Raw genomic sequence first — 20,585 nt, 5'->3', positions numbered from 1 at the left:
CAGTCTCTTAAGTTCTTAGTCCTGACATACCATTTAATGAAAAGATGCTTTCTTTCTGGAAGATAAGGAGAGGGAACATTATAAAGCATTAAAGCTTTTATTTTTAGATCTACAGGTCCCTATAATAATTCCAACCTGATACTTTTTGAAGATTTAATAAAAGCTGGGGGAAAGGAGTCTCATGAGAAATATGGACATAAAATGGCAAGAAAAGAAAAATCTATTCAATCTCAGATTAACAAAAAAGATGGCAAGTTTTCATTGGTATAGCTTATTCAGGCATTCAGAATTGTGGAAGTGATCTAATGTATAACTGAGAGCACACTGAGGTTACAGGAACAGGCAAATCCCATTGATGACATGCTGTTTTGCCGGGGAGGAAGTATTAGAGGCTATCACAAACAAGAGCTCTTCATCAGAGGTTTGCTTTTGTACTTAAGGTTGTGTCCAAATTTAAAGGGCTGTAATCCTTACAACATCACACGTTTGTTATTGAACACATTCCAAATTTGGCATAGTGATCCCTCTGTGAGGATTCTACTTTTTATAAAGCTTTACAAAAAAGTGAACTCCTTTAAGTTTTACTCAAGTCGAACTATTTTATAGACAGCTACTGATGAACTGAACACTGTATTTCCTCACCTTGTCAATTAACTTTACCAACATTACAATTTCCAATTATTTAGCCTCCTATTAAAACTACATGCATTTCACAAAATAGAATCAATGAGGTTGGAAAAGACCTCTGAGATCACTGAATCCAACCTATGACCACCATGTCAACCAGACCACGACTCTCAGTGCCATGTCCAGTCTTTGCTCAAACACTTCCAGGGAAGATGATTCCACCTTCCTGGGCAGACCATTCCACTGTTTAACAACCCCTTCTGTGAAGAAATTCCTCCTAATGTCCAACTTAAAACTTCCCTAGTAAAGCTTACGACTCTTCCTCTCATCCTATCACTGGCAGCATGCCAGAAGAGTCCGACCCCCACCTGGCTACACCCTCCTGTCAGGGAGCTGCAGAGCACTAAGGTGCCCCCTGAGCTGCCTCTTCTCCAGGATAAACACCCCCAGCTCCCTCAGCCACTCCTCACAGGACCTGTGCTCCAGACCCTTCCCCAGCTCCATTGCCCTTCTCTGGACACACTCCAGCACCTCAATGTCCTTGGTGCAGTGAGGGGCCCAGAAATGGACACAGCTTTGAGCTGTGGCCTCACCAGTGCCCAGTACAGGGGGACAGTCACTGCTCCTGCTGGCCACACCACTGCTGACACAGGCCAGGATGCCCTTGGCCTTCCTGACCACCTGGGCACACCCTGGCCCATGTTCAGCCGCTGCCACCAGCACCCCCAGGTCCTTTTCCACTGGGCAGCTTCCCAGCCACTCTGTCCCTGCCTGTGGCACTGCCTGGGGCTGCTGTGACCCAAGGGCAGGACTCAGCACTTGGCCTTGTTGAACCTCCTTCTGCTGGTCTCAGGCCATTGATCCAGCCAGTCCAGATCCCCTGCAGAGACTTCCTGCCCTCCAGCAGATCAACACTGCCACCCAACTTTGTGTTGTCCACAAATTTGCTGGGAGTGCACTCAATCCCCTTATCCAGATCATCAGTAAAGATACTGAACAGGACTGGGCCAGGTGGACACCAGGAGTGCACGTGAAGTAGGCAAGAACAGGCACAGGAGGCCAGGTATGTCACAATAAAGACCAAGCACAGCACCCTTAACCATTGCTCCAGCTTCAAACCCATCAGGTGCAGTTTGAAAGCATCTTCCTTTTGGGTCAGGAGACAAACTTGAAGTGAACTGAAGATGGTACAATCCCGAGGAAGCAGAGAGAACAGCAGTGTGCACAGTTAGAGAAATATAATGTACTTGATAACTGTTAGGGGAAAACTTAACAGATAATTTCCTGACATTTTTATCATTGTGCTGGAACTGCAGGCTATGAAATTGAAGTATTTCTCAGGAAATTTTCTTTTTGCTTAGAGAGTAAGGCTTATACAAAGGCATTCATGTACAGCTACATATACAGCTCATCTGTATGGCATATGACTCTCCGCAAATAGTACAGTGTCAACATTAGAAGTATTTAAGTAGTTAAAAGTATTTTTGTACATCTTTTTTGTTTTGCATATTAAAAATCTAAAAGCTAAAATAGCAATTATTTGTTCTTACTAATGCCAAAACCTAGACACCATCAAATGTATTCTACACAGGATGCAGTAAAATGAGTTCAGTGAACTGTAGTGTAGCAATCTGCAGGAGAGTGTTGTCCACCTCAGTTACAGGCACAATCTAATAGCCTTTCCAAAAAATAACACAGTAAGTTCCAGTTTTTGAGGGATGCTGTACTGACCCTGTGCCTCAGAATGGAGTTACCAACAACTTCCTTGAAGCCAGACAGATTTGCTGGTATCTGTCAAGTGATACCAAACCTGAAAGGCAAGAGTAGGATTTTGATCAACAGAGGTTACTCCTGGCTGTAGAACAGCATCTCTCTCTTGACATCATGTTGTGTGAAGGCTGAGGTACACAGGTGAAGAAGCAGCAATCCCAATCCCATACAACCCTCCCCCAGGCCTTACAGCCATCCCACAACCCTCATCTTATTATCAGGCTCCGTCCTTTTTTCTGCTGGCACCAACATCTTTATTACCAGTCTATGATGACCCCAACTGTCTCTTTGAGCTTGTAAGTACCAGTTGCTGTACGACCAGAGCTGACAGTCCTTGAAGGCACAAAGGAGTGCATCAGCTATGAGGAAGAACAGCAATAGGGAAAGACAAGTTTTGGAACACAACTGAGGAAGGAGAGAGAATCACCAATCATTAACTAACTGATGGCAGGACTTGTTCACTATGTGTCAACAACCACTTACTTTGAAGTTGCTTTCTTTGAGTTGTATAACTCGTCATCTCACAGCCCAGTTTCAACCATCAAGAAGTTATTCACATTAGTCTCCATTTTTTTTTGCTTATATTCTGCCTCATGACTCCACTCCACACCTCAACAATTCTGACCCTCTCCTTGGCCTCACCACCCACACATTTCAAGTAACTCTTGACTGCTAACTTCTCAGTGACTCACTGCCAGGTCATCTTATTCACTGTATGTTCAGCTATTTCATCTCAAGGCATCATCTTCACATAAAAATATTTCATAGAACTCCACCAGGGCTGCTTTAAAAATAGCAGGGGTGACTGATAGTTTTAGGTTCCTCCAGCACGATCAGACATGCCATCTTTACACAGCAGAAGTGTCAGGGTTGAAGGACCAGACTGCTGCAGTTGTCCGTCTTACGAAGGTTCACAGGCCTCTGCCTCTTCTCCAACCTCTGCACCTTCCTCATCCTCCTTGCTCTTTGTCTGAGCCTTCTGCAGAAGTCTGGGCCCTGCCAAGCCGATAACCAGGGCTCCAATTGGAGCAGTGATCAAGATAGCCAAGAAAGCTACTGTCAGTACATCCATTCCAAACTTTTCCTTTTGCTCATCTTGATGTTGTCTTGCTGTATCCAGGGCAAGAGAACCTATTGCAGCCTGCAGGGAAGAAAACATTGCTGAGATGGAGAAAGTAATCTTTAGTACTGAATGAGGAAAAAAGCAAACCTATCATTAGTCAACATTTCACAGAAATTTGACATTTTTAATACATTCAACCTGTTTTTAGGCTGTACATAGCGAAGTAAACATTGTATTACACCTGTGAGGACAATTTTCACTTGCCTATGCTTGGAATTTCCTAAGCTAATGAGTTTATCTGTGTGGCTTCCTCCTGTGAAGAACATTACTTAGCTGCCATTTTATCCACATTTTTGGGGAATGTGTGATTAATTAAACAGGCCAGTATATTGTGTATTGCAGTTGTGAAAATGCCTCACTTGGAGAATGTATCCTGACAATAGTCAATTAGTGGCAGCTTCTGAAAATTTATATCACTGAGAATGTAATAAGCCTTGCCTGTTTTGATTATTAACTTTTGTTTGCAAGTAATCATGCTATTGAGGCAAAGTCCAAATGACATGACAATCACTGAAATAAAGGAGCAGGAATGTAGCCAGCCAGAAGCATCTCTGTTAATATGGCTCTCAGACTACTCCTTACCAAAATAATCACAAACTGAAACCCATTCTGAGTTCGGATGTGACTGTCCTTGCAGACACTTATGTGTAAGAGGGAAATGCTTTTACCTTTGAGAGTTCTCAGAATCTGTATGTGAAGGCACAATAATCAGCAATGGCTGAGAAGTGGTTACATTTCCTGTGGTATATATACAATTCACTGTCATTAAAAAGAGTAAGCCCAGGATGCAAGCAAAACACTTGGCACACAGAAGGTTCTCCACACACTTTTCAAGCAGTTAGAGTGTTTTCGAGTATGAACAGTCAATATTCTACATTCAGCTCTCATTGGGCCTGAACCTTTCCCCGCTTACTGCTGTACTAGTTATGGAGCTTTGCTAAAGAAAATAGATTTAGCCTGGAATGAAAGTGATGTTGGATTGTTTACCTGGACAGTGGCTTTGGGAATCCATGCCAGTGAGACAAATACCTTCTCCTTGAAATTAAACCCAGCAAAGGACACCATCAGGAACGTTGCTATGATTCGCACAACTAGGGCGATGCCTAATATAGCAACACAGAGCCCTGCAACAGACAAACACTTCTCAGTGCTTTTGTGCATAGGTGCTTCTGTTTTTTTTTATTTTTTGGGGGGGTCAGCCATAATCTGCTTTGTTTTAGATTTCTTTATAGAGATTCTTTTGAAGCCAGTAATGAAAGCTGGATAATGAATGAATGATAATAATTTGTGAATGATCTTACCAACAGTTTCAGGCCTAAGAGATGTAATGGATACTTCTGCTCCAATTAAACCAAAAAGAAAAGGTTGAAAGATATTCCATGCAACTGCCACAATTTTTTCTATTTCTCTCTGCAATAAAAACAAAATCTGTAAATTCACATAAAGATGGCCAACCAGACACAACAGTTAAGTAATCATAGGACGAAGTGAAAATGTTTCATAAAGATTATCCAGAATTGCTCAACTTTCTTTGACCTAATACTAAAACATTCAAAATCAGTTGCACACCTTTTGAAGGTCAGACTGAGTCTGGCTGTCCTAGTAAATAAATGTTTGATGTCTTGAGAGGAGAAATAAAAAGCACTGGAGTTTGAACAGTAAGAGAGCAGTTTGCAGACAAGAGGAAGAAAATAAAGCATTGTTGATTTTCAGTATTTAGAAAGATGTCATTTCAACAGCTTTGCCATGAAGTTTCTGAGCCTTTGGGAACTGCATGTCTAAACATGTTCTTCCATTTGTAGCTGAGCAGAGTCTGACTCTCCCAAGTTTCAGTCACGATCTCTGTTCGTGCTACACTCAGTCAGAGGCCTCTCTCCATGTCAGCAGGAGCAAAGTCAGCCTGAAAAAGTCTGAAATCACATAGCAGGAACAAGTGCTGAACTTTCCACTGCAATATAGTGTATAAAGGCAAACCCATCTTTTCTCCTCACGTTTGAACTTTACACAATTTTCCTAAAACAACTGCTGCCAGAGTAAACAGGAATCTTCCACTTCCATGACAAGGTACACATAGTATATCAAATAGCACTTGTCTTTCAATTAAGTGGGTTCTACAATAACAAATGAACCTTCAGGAAGGAGCGTGTGGAAAATATAAGTTCAGTGTTCTGTCACTTAGTAATTAATCCAGGGCATAGACATGTCCCATCCTTGGTATTCTCTTTGGGACTGATCCTGCAACACCTCTTGCTCTTCTGTCAAGGAATGGTAGGTTACAGTAACACAAAAACTTCTGTAACCATAGAGAAAATGAGGTGGAAATATATATATATATGTGTGTGTGTATATATATATATGTAAACATTTTTTGCCTCATTTCTCCTTGTTATTTCCCCCTTTTCAGTTCTGGCAAAATAAAATTAAATTTAAAAAAATAAAAAAGAGCCCCCAGAAATCCCCTCTTTAGGGATTTCAGCCTATTTACTGCCCATTTGACTGCCACAGGAATAGGTCCAATGTTCACTGTTCTCTGTAGACCGTGTTTGTCAAGTGCCTTCCACCATGGACAGTGGGAGGCAGTGGCCTTTGAGAAGTTCAGCAGGAAAACCTCGGTAATATATTGAGTACACACGCACCTCTATCTTTATCTGAGAAAAAAAGAGCTAAGGCATTTGACATCAATATACTTAAGGTCATGAAGCTTCATTCACAGATTAAAAGAATTTAAACTAAGCCTTTACAGACTGCATATACTCTTTTAAGGTTCCTCCTCCTATAATGGTTTAAAAGCTTTTCAGTAGAGAGCTTTATCAGTTGTAATGTCCTTAACTAGTTAAGTCCCAAGAAGAGCTTTTCATCCTTTAAAATTGGACAATCTTAGTTCCTTTTCATTGTTATAACAAACCTTGGTATCTTTATAAAGTCAGGGTCAAGATGGGGATAATAACATGGACTCTACTATATCTAACCCCCTTTCCTTTTTCTTCCCCTCCTTCTACTGAATGTCACAAAGCTATTGCTGTGGAGAGAAAGATGCCCTCAAAACATTAAATGTAGATGGGATCAAGCAAAAGAGGCAGTCAGACATAGCAAGGCAGCAGCAGTAAGATGAAGTAGGCTAGGCCTAAGAGAAAGTGAATAAAAAGCAGTCTTTTGTATGGCCTTACATCATCATTTATTGTGTGCACCCTGCTCTCTAAGTTATCCAAATTACGCTGGCTGAGATTTGGGAAAGATGAGAGAGGATAGTTAATCACTGCTTTTCATTTCACCTCCTCCAAACCACAGGGAACAAACCCTCAGGGTATTCAGGCCATGTACACAACTGCATCTTGGACACCCATTTGTAAACTTAACCATAAAGTGACTGTGTACAGACACTCCCAGAGCTGGGAACTGAAGCTTTGGATTGCTACTGTCAAGTGCCTAAGTCTCCTTCATATGGCTTAAGATGTCTAAGAAAAGCTGAGCATTTCTCAATCAGTACACCAGGCTCTGTATTGGCAGACATATTGCTCTACTGACATACATGGTCACTTTCTGTCACAGGAAATGCTAAACACTTCCAAAACAAATGTACAATGTGCTGCTTGGTTTGGTGGGGTTTTGGTTTTTTTTTTTCTTGTTTGTTTGTTTTTTAAATCTGTACACCCTCTACCGCTTCACAAATATACCATTACCACTCCAGACAGAAATTCAAGCTCCTGTCAGGCTGTACATTCACCAGACTTTGGATATGGTATGCTTCTTATGTAAACATTCACCTTTTCATCAGACCATCCCACACCTGCAACAAAAGCTAAGACTAATGTGCAAAGTCCTCCTGATCCAGGGAAGCCAAAGTAGATGCTGCCAAAAACAGCAAACATGGACAGTCCAAGTATAAAATATGATCTCTTCCATGCCAAAGATGCCTGCAGCCAAGGAAAAAGACAAAAAAATGAATTTCTTCCAGAAATGGGGGAAAAAAGTTACTCCTCTTAATTTTGAAATTAAGAACTTGAAAAGAAAATTAAAAATTAATAATTCTGAAGGAATCAAAGCTTCCAAGTAGAATTGAACTGCTCAGTTCGATTGAGGATTTTTTTCAGACATTAATTCCTAAGAATACAAATTTTGAAAATGTAATTTTTTTCCCTCTGCACACCCAAGTTCTTATTGCCATTAGGCTATATTTATCACAAGGAACATGATGCTCTGTTCCAGCAGCTCTGCCTCAACTCTCTGATAGCAGGATTTTCTACCTGTGTAGTCAAGTATTACAAGTTTATCCAAGGAAAGGTGAAATCTTTGCCACCAGATGTTTTTAAGGACAAGTCAAACATTTGCCAGGAATAATCTAGTTTTATTTCATTCAGTCTCACAGCAGACAGTTATCTGCCATTGTTCCTCATTTCTATCTAACTCTTTAGCTCTCATATCACACTTCTTACATTATTTAATAACAAATTTGATGCCACTGAGGGCAACAGATGCTCTGAATATCGACTTTGGTAGTCCAGAGCGTATCTACATTCTTCCACAATTTTCTGTTCATTTAATTACCCCTCAATAGAAAATTCATCTAGCACTTTCTATAGATGTAATTTTTATGGAAGGTAACACATTGTAATTAATACTTACAATATGTTCAATCACTTAAAACCTCTAATACATCTGCTTTGTTAATCCTACTGGATACATCCTAAAGAAGTACATGTGTCTTTATCAATCTAATGAATTATTTTACTGTCTGAAATGGGTATCAGACCCTTCCTCCATTTCCACTACCTTCAATGAGAGCAGGATGGTGAGCTGGGTTCCTAACTTCCATCAGGGAGGACTATGAGATCATACATTATTATTGGTGCAGTAAATAAATAATCACCTTTAAAACACATCCTCACTTGATAGGTTTGCAATCTGGAAGCTGCTAGCACTGTAAAAAGCTTTCCCCAAAACCAGCTTCACAGGAAGTTGGAAATTAATAACTAAAGAAAATAATCCCTTAGCAAAGAATCACTTGATTGTAATTTTTTTTTAAACTAGGTTTTTACCTGATCATGGCTTGGGAAATATCGAATAAACATTCCTAGAATTCCCCCAGCTGCTATTCCAACAGTGACCTCCAGCACTCCACGGAGCACGTTGTACAGAGTAGAACCTATTTTGCAAAAGGAAAACACATTCAGTAAGCCATTCACAGAGCTTCGCTCAAACCATGCTCCAGACCTATGAGGTGATTCCAGGACAGTGTCTGCTTTAAATTACTTGGGGCAAAGGAGTTCAGGAGGGAACCTATGGGCCTGAAGGAACTGGATGGTGCAACTTTCTTTCTCTGAAAGCTCATGCCAAGAAAGTGTGCAAGAGAAGTCAGAGAAAGAGCCACTGTAAGAACATTGCCAAACTCAGTGAAATTTCAAAGCATCATGTTGGGCACGCAGGGCCAAGACTTGGCAAGTAAGGGAGCAGTCAGGGAAAAATATTCTCTAAAAGTTGTTGTGACCCACAACTCAGAGCTGACCATGTTATACCAACTTTTGAACATGGGTAATTTCCATCTCAGTATTTAAGGCTATACATGACTTTTATAATGACATGCCATTAAACCAGCCAGCCATAACAGAGCACACATTCTCCAAAATATCACTGTTCTGCATTTCATTATGTACAGATTAACCAGCATACCAGAAGAGAAAGCCATCCCAAGGCAAGTGTTGAAGCCTGTGATAGCCAGAATGTCATCGATGCTGCCAGCTGCCATTAGCAAAGTTGGGACACCTTTCTCCACCCCGTATCCCCCAGCTTGTAAAATCAGCATGGAGGGAACCACCACAGCAGGGGAGACTGCACCTAGAACAAAACTGAAAAAACACAGGTTCAGCATCTCAAAAAGAAAGCACTGAACTAAAAAAAACTTCAAAATGTTCTGACCTTAATTCTTTTGAAGTATAAATAAGTAGACCTTTATGTAAAGCATTTTCCTAACCTTTCCCCTCTAATTACGCGCAGGGATATTTCTATGCAGATCTGCAATCAGCTCTTACTTTCTGCCCAACTCAGTAACATTAAAAGTAAAAGGCTCCATAGGATAAAACTGGAGTTTCCACTGCAGGCCAGTTATGCTCCCTGACAGACGCCTGGATTGTCCCATTTGGAAACCTGGTCTAGACATGCTTATGACTCAGCAGCCCAGTTCCTTCTCATAAAATTCAGCATGTGTCAGAGGAGGAGTTCACCCATCTTGTTCTAGTGTATGGGTCTGGCCCAACTCCACCAATTTAGACAGGACTAGATGGAAAAGGTCTTCTCTTCAAGGGTGTTACTCTAGAATGTATTATGCCATATCCTTGTCCTTGACTTGTGACAGGAAGGCTGTCCTATGTGTATCTCTCTGTATGGAAGTTCTGAATTCCAGTATGAAGATTGTCCAAACTGTGGTATAATTTGCTGTCCCTAAAAGCCCCCTTTGATGTGGTTCAAGACTCAGGGATTGCACCATCCTTCTTTCTTCAAGTGCTCAGGTCACAAACACAGAAAAGTAATGATGCAAGTACTCCTCTGCAGCCTGAAAATATGACCTTTAAATAAGCCACAGAGCCAGACATAAAGGGTAAGCAGAAGACCAGAGGGGCTGAGTGCAGCTTCCCAAATGGCACTGAACTGAGGTCTCTGCTTGGCACAGAGAACTAACCACAATTGGATCACTGAGCTGCAGCCTGGAAACCAGCGCTTTTGTCATAGAGGAGAAAAGGCAGTACATTACCCTAATATAAATCCCCATTGCCATGGCAAATGCAGGAACAAGTAGGCAAGGACAGCAGCTGTGCCTGTTTCTGAGAGGCACGGTCCAAAAGCAAGCCGTAAACAGACAGCTTTGAGCTTCTTAAGAGCCTGCAATCATACAGGCACAACAGTGTCAGAACCCTTGGCTTTACAGAGAGGAAAAACATTTACAATCTGACATGGCTTGTTAAAGAATCCTGTCTGAGCTGCACTATAGGACATGACATGGCCTAAACTAGAGATAAGCCCAAGCCCAACCGGATTTGGATATAAAATTTTAAGTGTGGCAGTGAATCTAGGTTTGATAAGGTTCCTGAATGTCACAGGAAAGAGTAACAGAAAATTCTGTTTGGCTTCTTGTAATTTGCTCCATCCACAAAAGATTTTACTATAATCCCAGAAGTTGCATGAGCAGCCCCCAAAATTGCCCCAAAATCTATGAACAAATCATGAAAAGTTATAGAACTACATCAACTTGGCACAAGGAGCCAAGAATCTTTCAGCTGTCTCTTACCTGATATTCAGAGATTAAGCTCCTTTTGAGCTCAGCAACTTTTAAAAAAAGTTTTCTAAACTGGGATATTTGCTTCTAACAGCTGGCTTTAACTGTTAGTCACAAACATGAGTCTGCTAGGACAGGTCCCTAATTTTGATATGAAATTAAAAAAAAAAAAAGAAATAAAAAAATCAGTGAGTTCCATTTTTTACCAGTCCAGTTTATCCCAGCATAATCGGGACTGAGAAGAGAAACTGACTTCTTTGTCTTCAGAGTTTCAATTACACGAGGAAAAACTGTAACTGCATCAAAGCATTGCCACATACAGAGTCCAAGCAACAGTTTTCTTACCACATGGAAGAAAAAGAAGTCAAAAATGAAGTTCCCTCAGCAAAAAAAGTTGTTATAAATAGAAATGCAGTCTCACAGAACTGGGCATCCAAACTGTGTCTAACAACACAGAGTTCATGCTCCTACAAGCCTCAATGTCTTGGAAAAGAGGATGATGATAATACAGGACAACAGATATTTTTCAATATTGACAAAACCTTATTTTCCTAAATAACTGTAGCAAATGTAGTTTTTCCCTGTAGTTTTTCTTGGTTAAGAGAAATGAGTTTAGATGTTCTAAACTACCACACTTTATCTAAGTTTTATATAAACTCTGAGTGGTTCCTTCAACAGGGAGGCTGTTTCAACAGTATGGCACAGCTTTACTGCAGCCAGCTCATTTTAAATAAGCAAAACCTTGCCTTCATCAATTTATGAAGTATCATGTTTCTCAGGGTGCAGAGACTTTTTTTTTGTTCACAGGACTGCTATTGGCTTCATTGTGATGAGAATCATTATTTCAGTAGTGCAGCAGGATTCATCTTTGTAATTAACATATTTGCATTAAAATGGCAATGATTAAAAAAAAAAGTATAAAAAAGTCCCACAGGGACTTTTTTGTTTGGTTGGGATTTCAAAAACATTGAAAACATTGTCTTTCAAGGACTGGGGATCCCTTGCATTGCTTCAAATTTTCAATATAAACTAACAGAGAGTTGGTCAGGGAATGTAAACTCTTCCTGACAGACCTTGACAGTGCACACATCCTCCATATGTTCCACTCACAAAATTCAGGAAATTAAAATAATAATAAATTTTTTTCTTCAGTTTTTTTTTATTGCTTGCCTACTGTACAAATCCAACTACCAATATTACCATAGAATATAATTATACAACAGTAATTATGCTTTCTGTAATGATCTAATTTCCAGATGCTCCAAGACCGAGCAGTTCAATATTTTTAATGGAACCAATTATTCAGGTTTTTTTGATTGCTGTTGTATAGTCTGCCACACACAAATGGCTGGTGCCATACCTTTGGATCCAGGCCGAGTCCTGCTCGGGTCAAGATAATGGAAAGAGCGATGTTCCTTAGTGCTGCAGACCAGCGTAGGTTTATCTGGACAAAGTCACTGATGAACGGGGTATTTCGGATTAGGAAACCAGCAAGTAGCATCCCTTAAGTCAAAACAAATAAGCTCTTGTCAAATTATTTTTTATTGCACAAGAAAAGCACTCTTAAATAGACACCATATCATGTTTTTATGAGAGAAAAAGAAATAATTTGTATCCCAAATTATTAGCCATGTTTTAACAATGGGACTGAGGCATGAGAAGAGATAAACACATTTAAAGCAGTGAAAGTGGCCTCAGAACCCAGCAGGTCATCAATTAATAAATTAGTCATTAATAAATTAGCAAGATGCTGATCCACAGCTTTAGTCTGAGTCAAAAGAACTCAGCTTTGTTTACCAGGTGCAGGTCATACTTAGCATAAGCAAAGACACCTCTGCATTCTTAGATTCTTTTCTTGTTAGCTTATTTTAATATAAAAATAGGAAGATCATCTAATATTGTGCATTTATCTCAGAAGTTGGGAATTGTTAAAAATCCTCTTAGGCATAAGAAATGCAGGTAACACAGGAACCATAATGCTGCATTCACTAGGATATATAATCTAAACCAGCTCATCATGGACTAATTTAAACATTTTCAAGTGCTCTGGCAATAGGACTCTTACACAAAGAGGGGACAAAGAAGGGAAGGGAAATCAGAAACTTTGTTTTATTCTCTATTTGAGCTACTTGAAAGACACAACATTTTACAAATACTAGTAAAACTATCCAAGCAGAGACTTCCTGCAAAGCTATTGAAGCCACAGCTCTGGAAGTATATGGAAAAGTACTGGAAAAGTTGACTTCAAATACGGATCTACAGAGGATTCATTGTGAGTCCTGATGATTCAAAGGTACATTTTTGTGGCATAATTTTATATTAGTCATGTTTAGAAACAGGAAACTAAAAAAACCCAAAAAGTAAACAAATCACTGTGCTCAGGTTGGTCCCAGCTCAGTGTGAGCCTTGACTGTGAACTTGATTTGTCCTGGGACACTAAACTTTCAGACATTGTTCTTTCCACCACATCTTGGAAAAAAAAACAGTGTCATAATTAATTTGTGGTACCTCATGACAATTATATGAGGCTGGCAGTGTGATCACGTGCTGTTTGCAACATTTGCATGAGGTCCAAGTCACTGGAGCTACCCTGATCCGGGAATCTATTTAACAAAGCAAGAATCTCCACCTCAAAGGATATCTTAATTGATTTGCTCCATGGCTCCTGCTGCAGAAACCTCTCTGCAATGTGCACCTAAAATGGTTGTTTCAATACCAATATCATTCCTTTTTTCCTGAGAGAGGCTCACCATAAGGTGCTTAAGTGCTCAGCCAGCCACCTTACACTCTACTGGACCTAGCAAAAGTGGATTATAGGCATGTAAGAGCATATGGTTTGAATTTTTAATGTAAAATCAGAATATTCGTAGACATTGTCTGCTTGTCTTCTGAGTCATAGATATCTCCAGTTTTCCTCAAAGACTGGGGATAAGAACTATGAACTCTGTCCTAAACAACCCAAGAGACATGTGCTGTCATGCTGAAGTTTCTGCTGTCCAGTATTACCTGTCTGACAAGCAGTTTCATGCTCAACTCGTAACTTTCAGATACAGATGTAATTAAAAAACTCCCAAACAAGCAGAACCCAAATGGTCAGAAATACTTTTATTTGTTTAAGAGGGGTGTTTACTTAGAAAGGGCAGACTCCCTGCATATGACATTGCGTGTTCGTACTGCAGGCATGCATGCCATATGCAAAACCTCCCTCCCTCTCATTTGAATTTCTTTCCTCTGGTGAAACTAAACAGCACAAGAGTGCACAGGCTGCCTGGACAGAGCCATGTGAGGAGCTCCTGTGTGAGGCACAGCACCAGCTGTGAAGGCTACAGAGCCACACCTGGCCCACCCTGCCACGCAGTTTTACTGTCTGTCAGCAGCTTTACTCATTTATGCACTAAACACAGCAAGGGGACAGCATACAGCTGCGGAGAAGAACCTGGAGCATCATTTCCAGCTCCACTGACATCACAGCACTTCAAAATATTGTAGAGGATAAAACCTCCTCTAGGAAAGAAACCAGAAAAGATTCTAAAGATGTTAGGATTATTTTCATCTCCCATTTCCATTTTGCATTTCTATGTAACATGAAATAGGATGTTGATGTGAAAAAAAAAAGTTATGATTTAATCAGAATAACTCTCTGCAGAAGATCTATTCCTTGTTGTGAATTTATTTTCTCAGGTTTCAATTATCTTGAGATGAAGGAGAAGAAAGAAATCCTTTGGACTACCAGTAGCAGGGAATTGTCATAAAGTTTTCTTTGGGAAACATTTTCATTGTGTGAGATACTAAAGAAACAGCTCAGCAATAATTTTACAAAGAGATTACTGTAAAATGATGTCTGGATTAAGATTCCTGTTTGGTATTATTAACCCCAAAGACAATAAACTTTAAGTCTGTAGGCAAGCAGTTCTCTGACCCACGAAGAATTAAGAAGAGAGCCTTGGGTAATTTTACCTGAGCCAGTCTGGGGAATTTTGCACCTTCTCAGGGAGGACCAGAAAAAGTCATTTGGAAATGCTACAGATTTTGAATGTGACACAGTTTATTTGTTCCCAATCCAAACACATCTACCCATACAGATACTACTTGACAACACAAAATATGCAGGAAGAAAAGAAGGAAGGATGTCTTACCCAGAAGAGCGGGGAGAGGGGGTAGTGTTCCTATTTTAATGAATCCAAAAATTTTACCTCCGATGACAGCAAAGAAATAAAGAAACAGAATTCCAAAGAGATTTCCACCTGGGAGACACTCAGCCCCAGTTATGGACCAAACCACAGCCCAAACCAGAACCACAAATGCAACTGGAACAAAACAAAAAATAATTAACACTTAATAATATCTTAGCAACAACTTTGCTGTTAGGTCATATTTGTTTTGCTATTGAAGAAAAACGTTAGCCATGACTTTTAGAAATAAAACTTACCTTAAAAATTAATTTACTCATAACAATGTAGTTAATCTTTGATGGTCCCCAAACTGATGTTCTGATTTTACAGATGCTAAAGTATTTTAAAATTGGTAACAACACGAACATCATTAAATAAATTTAGTGAGCCTTTGTCTGCTGTGAAAAGCACTTCACAGGTTCCAAACTTAAAGCAAAGACTTTCACTAACTTATCTTGAATTTGCTTATCTTCTTTCAGCTACTTCAGAACCACAGTAAAATCTACTGTTGAATAGCCTGGCTCTATCTTCAAGCTGATGAATGCAGCTCCAGTCTAATTTTCAAAATAATTGAAGCATAATTTTTTGGCTGAATGTGTTTGTGCAATACATTGTTTTCCCTGGGAAAAAAATTGTGAAGAGGGTCATGTCTCTGGACATCTGGAGTACAAATACTTTCCTTGATACAGCAATCAAAGCAGGATAATACAGAGGGGGAAAAATCCTGAAAAATATTATGGGAACAGTGTGTGAAAATATTATAAAATATGTGAAAACATTTGCTCTTTCAAGGTTCACAAATCTGTTCCAACAGTTGCCCAACGAGAACAGGCATGCATACATATAAAACAGGAGACTGAAGGAGAAGAAAAAATGTGTTGAATAAATGTCCTGCATTTTCAAATTGGAGTTTTCTTAATCTTACTTGAGAGTGACAGGGGGCAAAGGAAGACCAGTAGATTTCCAAACATAAAAGCTTAAGAATTCCAAGTGGCTGTGGAAGCAATCAAAGACACATGAAATGTCTTTTGTTAGGAAAAATCTCAAATAATTAGCTAGCCAGGCATCTCTTTTGGGAGTTCTCAGTTTAGAACAAATTCTAAATAAAATAGACCAGTTTGCCTTTGCAAACCTGTAGTACTAAGGACAAACTATCAAGACAAAAATTAGGAGGTCTTTCTTCTGATAAAAATAGTTTGCAGTGCAAAAACATTCCTACCATAGTAAACATATGAGACTGGAGAAACAAAAACTGTACATTCAAACATTTGTTTCATCTTTTTTTTCCCCTCTGGCTCAAACATTCAAACAATGGTGTGATAAGTAAAACACAGCTATTTCCATTCATTATTTTCAAGGACAGTGGACAGATATCATCCCATTCAGAGAAACAAGTACTTCTTTCGCCACTTCTCATTTTAATTAAACTCTGTGTCTCTTACCTACCATTTGTCACTGTTTGGGCCAGTAAACCCTGAGGAGGACAAGCAAATATTTGCCTCCATGTTCTTGCAGGTATTGAAGACCCTGCTGTTGGCTCTGGAGGTTGCTGAGTGCAGTGGTTTAAGAGAGCAGTTTCTTCTGTTTGTGCATTCCCATCAGTACCTTTGGCACCTGCTGTTGGTTCCTGCTGAAGGCAAACAAGGAGACTCCCTCAGAAGTGGCACTGTGTGTGTTTGAAGCAGTGAGCACAACCTGAAGTCTGCTGAGATGCACTGGATCCACACTGGCTACAGGCAACCACATTAACTGAACAACCACTATAGGAATGCCCAGTTTTGATGTAATTCTGGCATTTTTGGCCCTGTGTTTGTTTTTCTGCATTGCACCAAGAACTGTATGTGAGAAATTGCAGGACATTTGCCTTTTTATCTGCACCTGACAGGGCTCCTATCCCAACAGATATAGCACCTGTGCAATAAAAATATTTGCATATTTGATGAAGAAACAATAATAGCAGGCCAGGCTCAGCTTGTCTTGTATACACAACTAAACATTTATTAATATTTTCTACAATTTGTTAATATTCTGCTTCCAGACTGGATTTCACAATAGAATTAATGATTAGCATCATTCCAGTGAGATGGTACTTTTAATATAACTCCTTAATAACTACTGTTGCAAAGTCTGGAACCAAAATAACAAAACAAAGATGAAAGAAACAGCACAGCTGGCCAGCACAAGCTTTACTCACATGATCCATTGCTGGAAGGCTCAAGCTGGTAAGTCAAAGTAGAGATGGAGAAATACTGTAACTGGGAGTCATTCCCTTGAAGCTGTTCTCTTATACTTGTACATCTACTTATCCATATTCATAAGCAAAGCACTTTTTGACCATTTTTGGATATGTCTCACTTAATTTTAGCATTATTTTTGACAAGTTAATCATCTCCCTTCCTGTATGATTATTCATGTCAGCATATTGTCATACTGTAGACATGGAATTCTGCTTATAATGTGGTTTGGCTCTTCTCCAGTAGTAGTTCCACATTTCTGATTATTTTTCTGTCTCTTTCCTCTCTCCCTCTCTCTCTCTGTATATATATGTATCTTTTTTTTTTTTTCCTTACTCAGTGTCATGACTGGAACACAAATCTCATGAGCTTTCAGAATGGAGTGACTTGTTTACCCCATGATTCTGTGATCACCATGTGCATAAAGATGTGCCATACAGACATCTCTATGAGATACACTCAATACTATATGCTTACTTTTAAGTGCCGCCTTTTAGATTAAGAATTTTATTCTTAAAAAAGGAAAAAAGGAAAGGAGAGCTCTCTCTGACTAGAATAATACTTTGGGATCTTAGTTAATTACCTCACTTTGCTCATGCATGGGAATCATGCCATTTCCCTCACACACTGATGGTTCAGAATCTTCACCGTCATTTACATCTTCCCTTACCATTGTTGCAAACCTAGAGAAAGAAATAAAGGGGGAAAAGTTACAGAGAAGCAAATAAACACTGTTTTCCAAATGGATGACTTCTCAGTGATGTCTTTTCCCACATACCATGTAGAAAAATCTTCTCAGCCCATCAAATTTCAAGTTTAATGATTTTTGTGTCCCTCTGTATGCTGTGCCTAAGAACAAGAGACAGAAACTAACTGAAGAACTGTATTAAGCTTAGAAATTCAAGCACAAAAAACCCCAGTAAAAACCCACAAAACCAAAAAAAAAGTTTTAGAATCACAATTATCTGTGCTAACCTCTTCATTCCTTCTTAAAACCACAGCTGTAACCTTTATCTATTTGTGCCTCCTTTCAGCACATATTAAAGGTTATTTGCTGTCCACTTAGCAGGACCATTAGGACCATTCTGTAAGTGTCACAGGTCCTGTGTACATATCAGTGCAAGTGACCATTTAATGAAATTAGAACAACTATAGTTTCTAAAACTTCAAGAGGGGACACTTTTCCCCTAAATTAAGCCTGATTGATCCTGGTTGATTTTCAGAGGAATTTTCACAATGTGTTTTCTCTAGATGCTACTAGTTACAAACACATTGACTGAGTATCTAAGAAAGTGAAGATGACTGTTTGAATAAAGATCAGGACTTTTCACGGCTTGAAGCCTGAACAAACATGGCTCTTTTTTTACTGATTATATCCCATGGAGGTACTTCTCAGAGTAGGAAGTAAGATCCAAGTCAATTGTGGATAGTTACCATTGTATTTGCTCAACTCTAACTGGTCCACTACTTGTCCCATAGATTCTAACAAGAAATATGGCAGTGCACTGTTTTGTATGTCAGATATTTTTTGGTGCACATATTTACTGTAGTTTCACAAGTGTGAGCCATCAAGAGGGGCAGACATATATCTGGAGACAAGACTTGATAGTGTTCTTTCTTACAGCAAAGGCTGGCACATATCCTCCATCAGCTAAATCTCTTTGAAGTCTTTTAAACTCCTCTGGCCATATAAAACATCAGTGAAGTTACCCAGAACTTCTGAGCCAAGAAATTCCTTCCTTGCTAGATAGTTGGAAGGAAGTCAGAGCCGATTCTCACAATTATCAAGCCTCAAGTTTAAAATGAAATATTTGATATTTGGGAAGGGCTGATACCATAAAGAAAAGGGCCATTCTAACACCTATGAGGTTTTGTTTGAGCTGTTCTGATATGAACAACTTGGTTATGCCTCTGGCCTGAGGCATAACCAAGGCACAGCAGAATACAGAGCTATAGGCAAACACTTTCAGTGTGTTATAAGTTAATAGTTTTGCTTTTTCCCTCGTTCCTATTTAAAGGTAAAGTGCTTATTTACTCAATTTTCAGTACTTTTCTGTATTTTTAATTAATACTTGCAGAACCAAATAGTTGTGGTTTTAGAATTTTAGGCTTTTTAATGACATTGGTGATACTTTTGATTTGGTTTTTTTTATCCTCTCATTGGGACTGGGAATCCACAAATGCCAATCCTCCTAACTGGAACAGAAAGTACCAGCTACCAGTGCCTCCCTCCTTCCCTTCACTGACCACTTTCCCAGGGTGGTTTTATATACTTAATTTTGCACTTGGTTTGTGTGCAAGCAAAGGACAGAAGGATATCATTCCCCATCCAGCTCTGCACAGGCAACATCCCAGATCAGTCACGTAGCTGTTGACGCAAAAATAATTAATGCTTCTAAGAGTTAACTGGTTAATTAATACTTCTGAGAAGAGCAAGTCCACCTCGCCACAGCTTCAGCTCCTGCAAGTGCTGTTCACAGCAGTGTGTGGGACAGGCAAGATGGACTAAGCAGGGATATCGAATGTTCTGTTTAACAAGAATGGCTTCAGGGAATGAATGACGAACCTGACAGTGCCGTCCTTATCTGGTTTGTGGCAGGTCTTCACCCTGTTGGCAGGATCAAGAACCTACCTCCAAGAACTGTCCTTTGGATCAACAGGACCAAAGTGAGTAGTTACTGTACTTATGCCAGCATGGGTCTTTGGGAAACTCACAGATTTTGGGTGTTTTGTGGGGTAGGGAGGTTGTTTTGGTTTTTCAATTCCACCTTCTATGCCAACAAAAATCAGTGATTGAGAAATCACTGAGAGGAATTTCTATCTCAGCGTTAAGGCCTATCCCATGGAAACCAGCCAGTAAGAGACCTATTTTAGTACCTCTCTGTAAAAGACACTTTTCTCGTATGGAGAGCGGAAAGGTTTGCACTAGATCCGCTCGTTCCAGTTCTTTTTGAACGGGTAGTGAGGGAGAGCTGATTGACAGGGACAGCACATGCACGCCTACAGCAGGAGCTGTCGGTGACTGTCAGCGCTCTGCTTTGCACACAGCAAGTACAGAAAGCCACGCACACGAAATACCGCAAACCCCACCGCAGCAACCGGCACTCAGAGTAAACAACGATTAAAACACCCAAACCATCATTATCCACAAAAGGGCGCCAAGTAGACCCGGGAGCAGTCTCCTGCCGGCCAAGCCCGCTCTCCACTCGCACCCCCGGTCACCCCTCCTGCTCAGGGGATGGGCTGCAGCGAGACCAGGGGGGCACAGCACTCACCCGCGGCACAGCGGGGCCTCAGCCAGGGACCCGCTCCCCTCAGCCTCTGCCGGCGTGGCCCGAGCGGGGACAGCCCCGCTGCTCGGCTGCGGCTCCTCCTCCCCCGCTGCTAATGCT

General features: G+C 40.1%; 1 protein-coding gene across 2 annotated transcripts; it reads right to left on the bottom strand.

Annotated features, from left to right (window-relative positions):
* Positions 1-1,848: 1,848 nt before the first annotated feature.
* On the bottom strand, positions 1,849-20,558 carry LOC136555475 (sodium/hydrogen exchanger 9B2-like). 2 transcript variants are annotated; one of them, XM_066548159.1, is made up of 12 exons: positions 20,469-20,558; positions 17,777-17,876; positions 16,406-16,589; positions 14,924-15,094; positions 12,148-12,290; positions 10,266-10,393; positions 9,188-9,363; positions 8,557-8,663; positions 7,285-7,434; positions 4,822-4,930; positions 4,508-4,644; positions 1,849-3,538 (listed from the first exon to the last, which is right to left on the bottom strand). In XM_066548159.1, the coding sequence occupies exons 2-12, from the start codon at positions 17,864-17,866 to the stop codon at positions 3,299-3,301; spliced, it is 1,635 nt and encodes a 544-aa protein (XP_066404256.1). In that variant the 5' UTR covers positions 17,867-17,876; positions 20,469-20,558; the 3' UTR covers positions 1,849-3,298. The 2 variants fall into 2 exon arrangements, with proteins under 2 accessions (XP_066404256.1, XP_066404257.1); XM_066548160.1 differs by having other exon boundaries at positions 16,406-16,586.
* Between the last annotated feature and the right edge of the window lie 27 nt (positions 20,559-20,585).

The sequence above is a fragment of the Molothrus aeneus genome, chromosome 4, assembly GCF_037042795.1.
Source record: "Molothrus aeneus isolate 106 chromosome 4, BPBGC_Maene_1.0, whole genome shotgun sequence".
Lineage (NCBI taxonomy): Eukaryota > Metazoa > Chordata > Aves > Passeriformes > Icteridae > Molothrus > Molothrus aeneus.
The sequence above is the reverse complement of the archived record's forward strand: the minus strand, read 5'-3'. Positions and strand labels throughout refer to the sequence as shown.

What these genes read in the sequence shown, in the direction of transcription:
- LOC136555475 (XM_066548159.1), bottom strand. Translation starts at nt 17,866, where the DNA reads ATGGTAAGGGAAGATGTAAATGACGGTGAAGATTCTGAACCATCAGTG. An exon ending in CCATGCATGAGCAAAGTGAG is followed by an intron (nt 16,590 to 17,776) that starts GTAATTAACTAA and finishes GTTTGCCTTCAG; the next exon opens with CAGGAACCAACAGCAGGTGC. An exon ending in TGGGATGGCTTTCTCTTCTG is followed by an intron (nt 8,664 to 9,187) that starts GTATGCTGGTTA and finishes TTTGCAAAATAG; the next exon opens with GTTCTACTCTGTACAACGTG.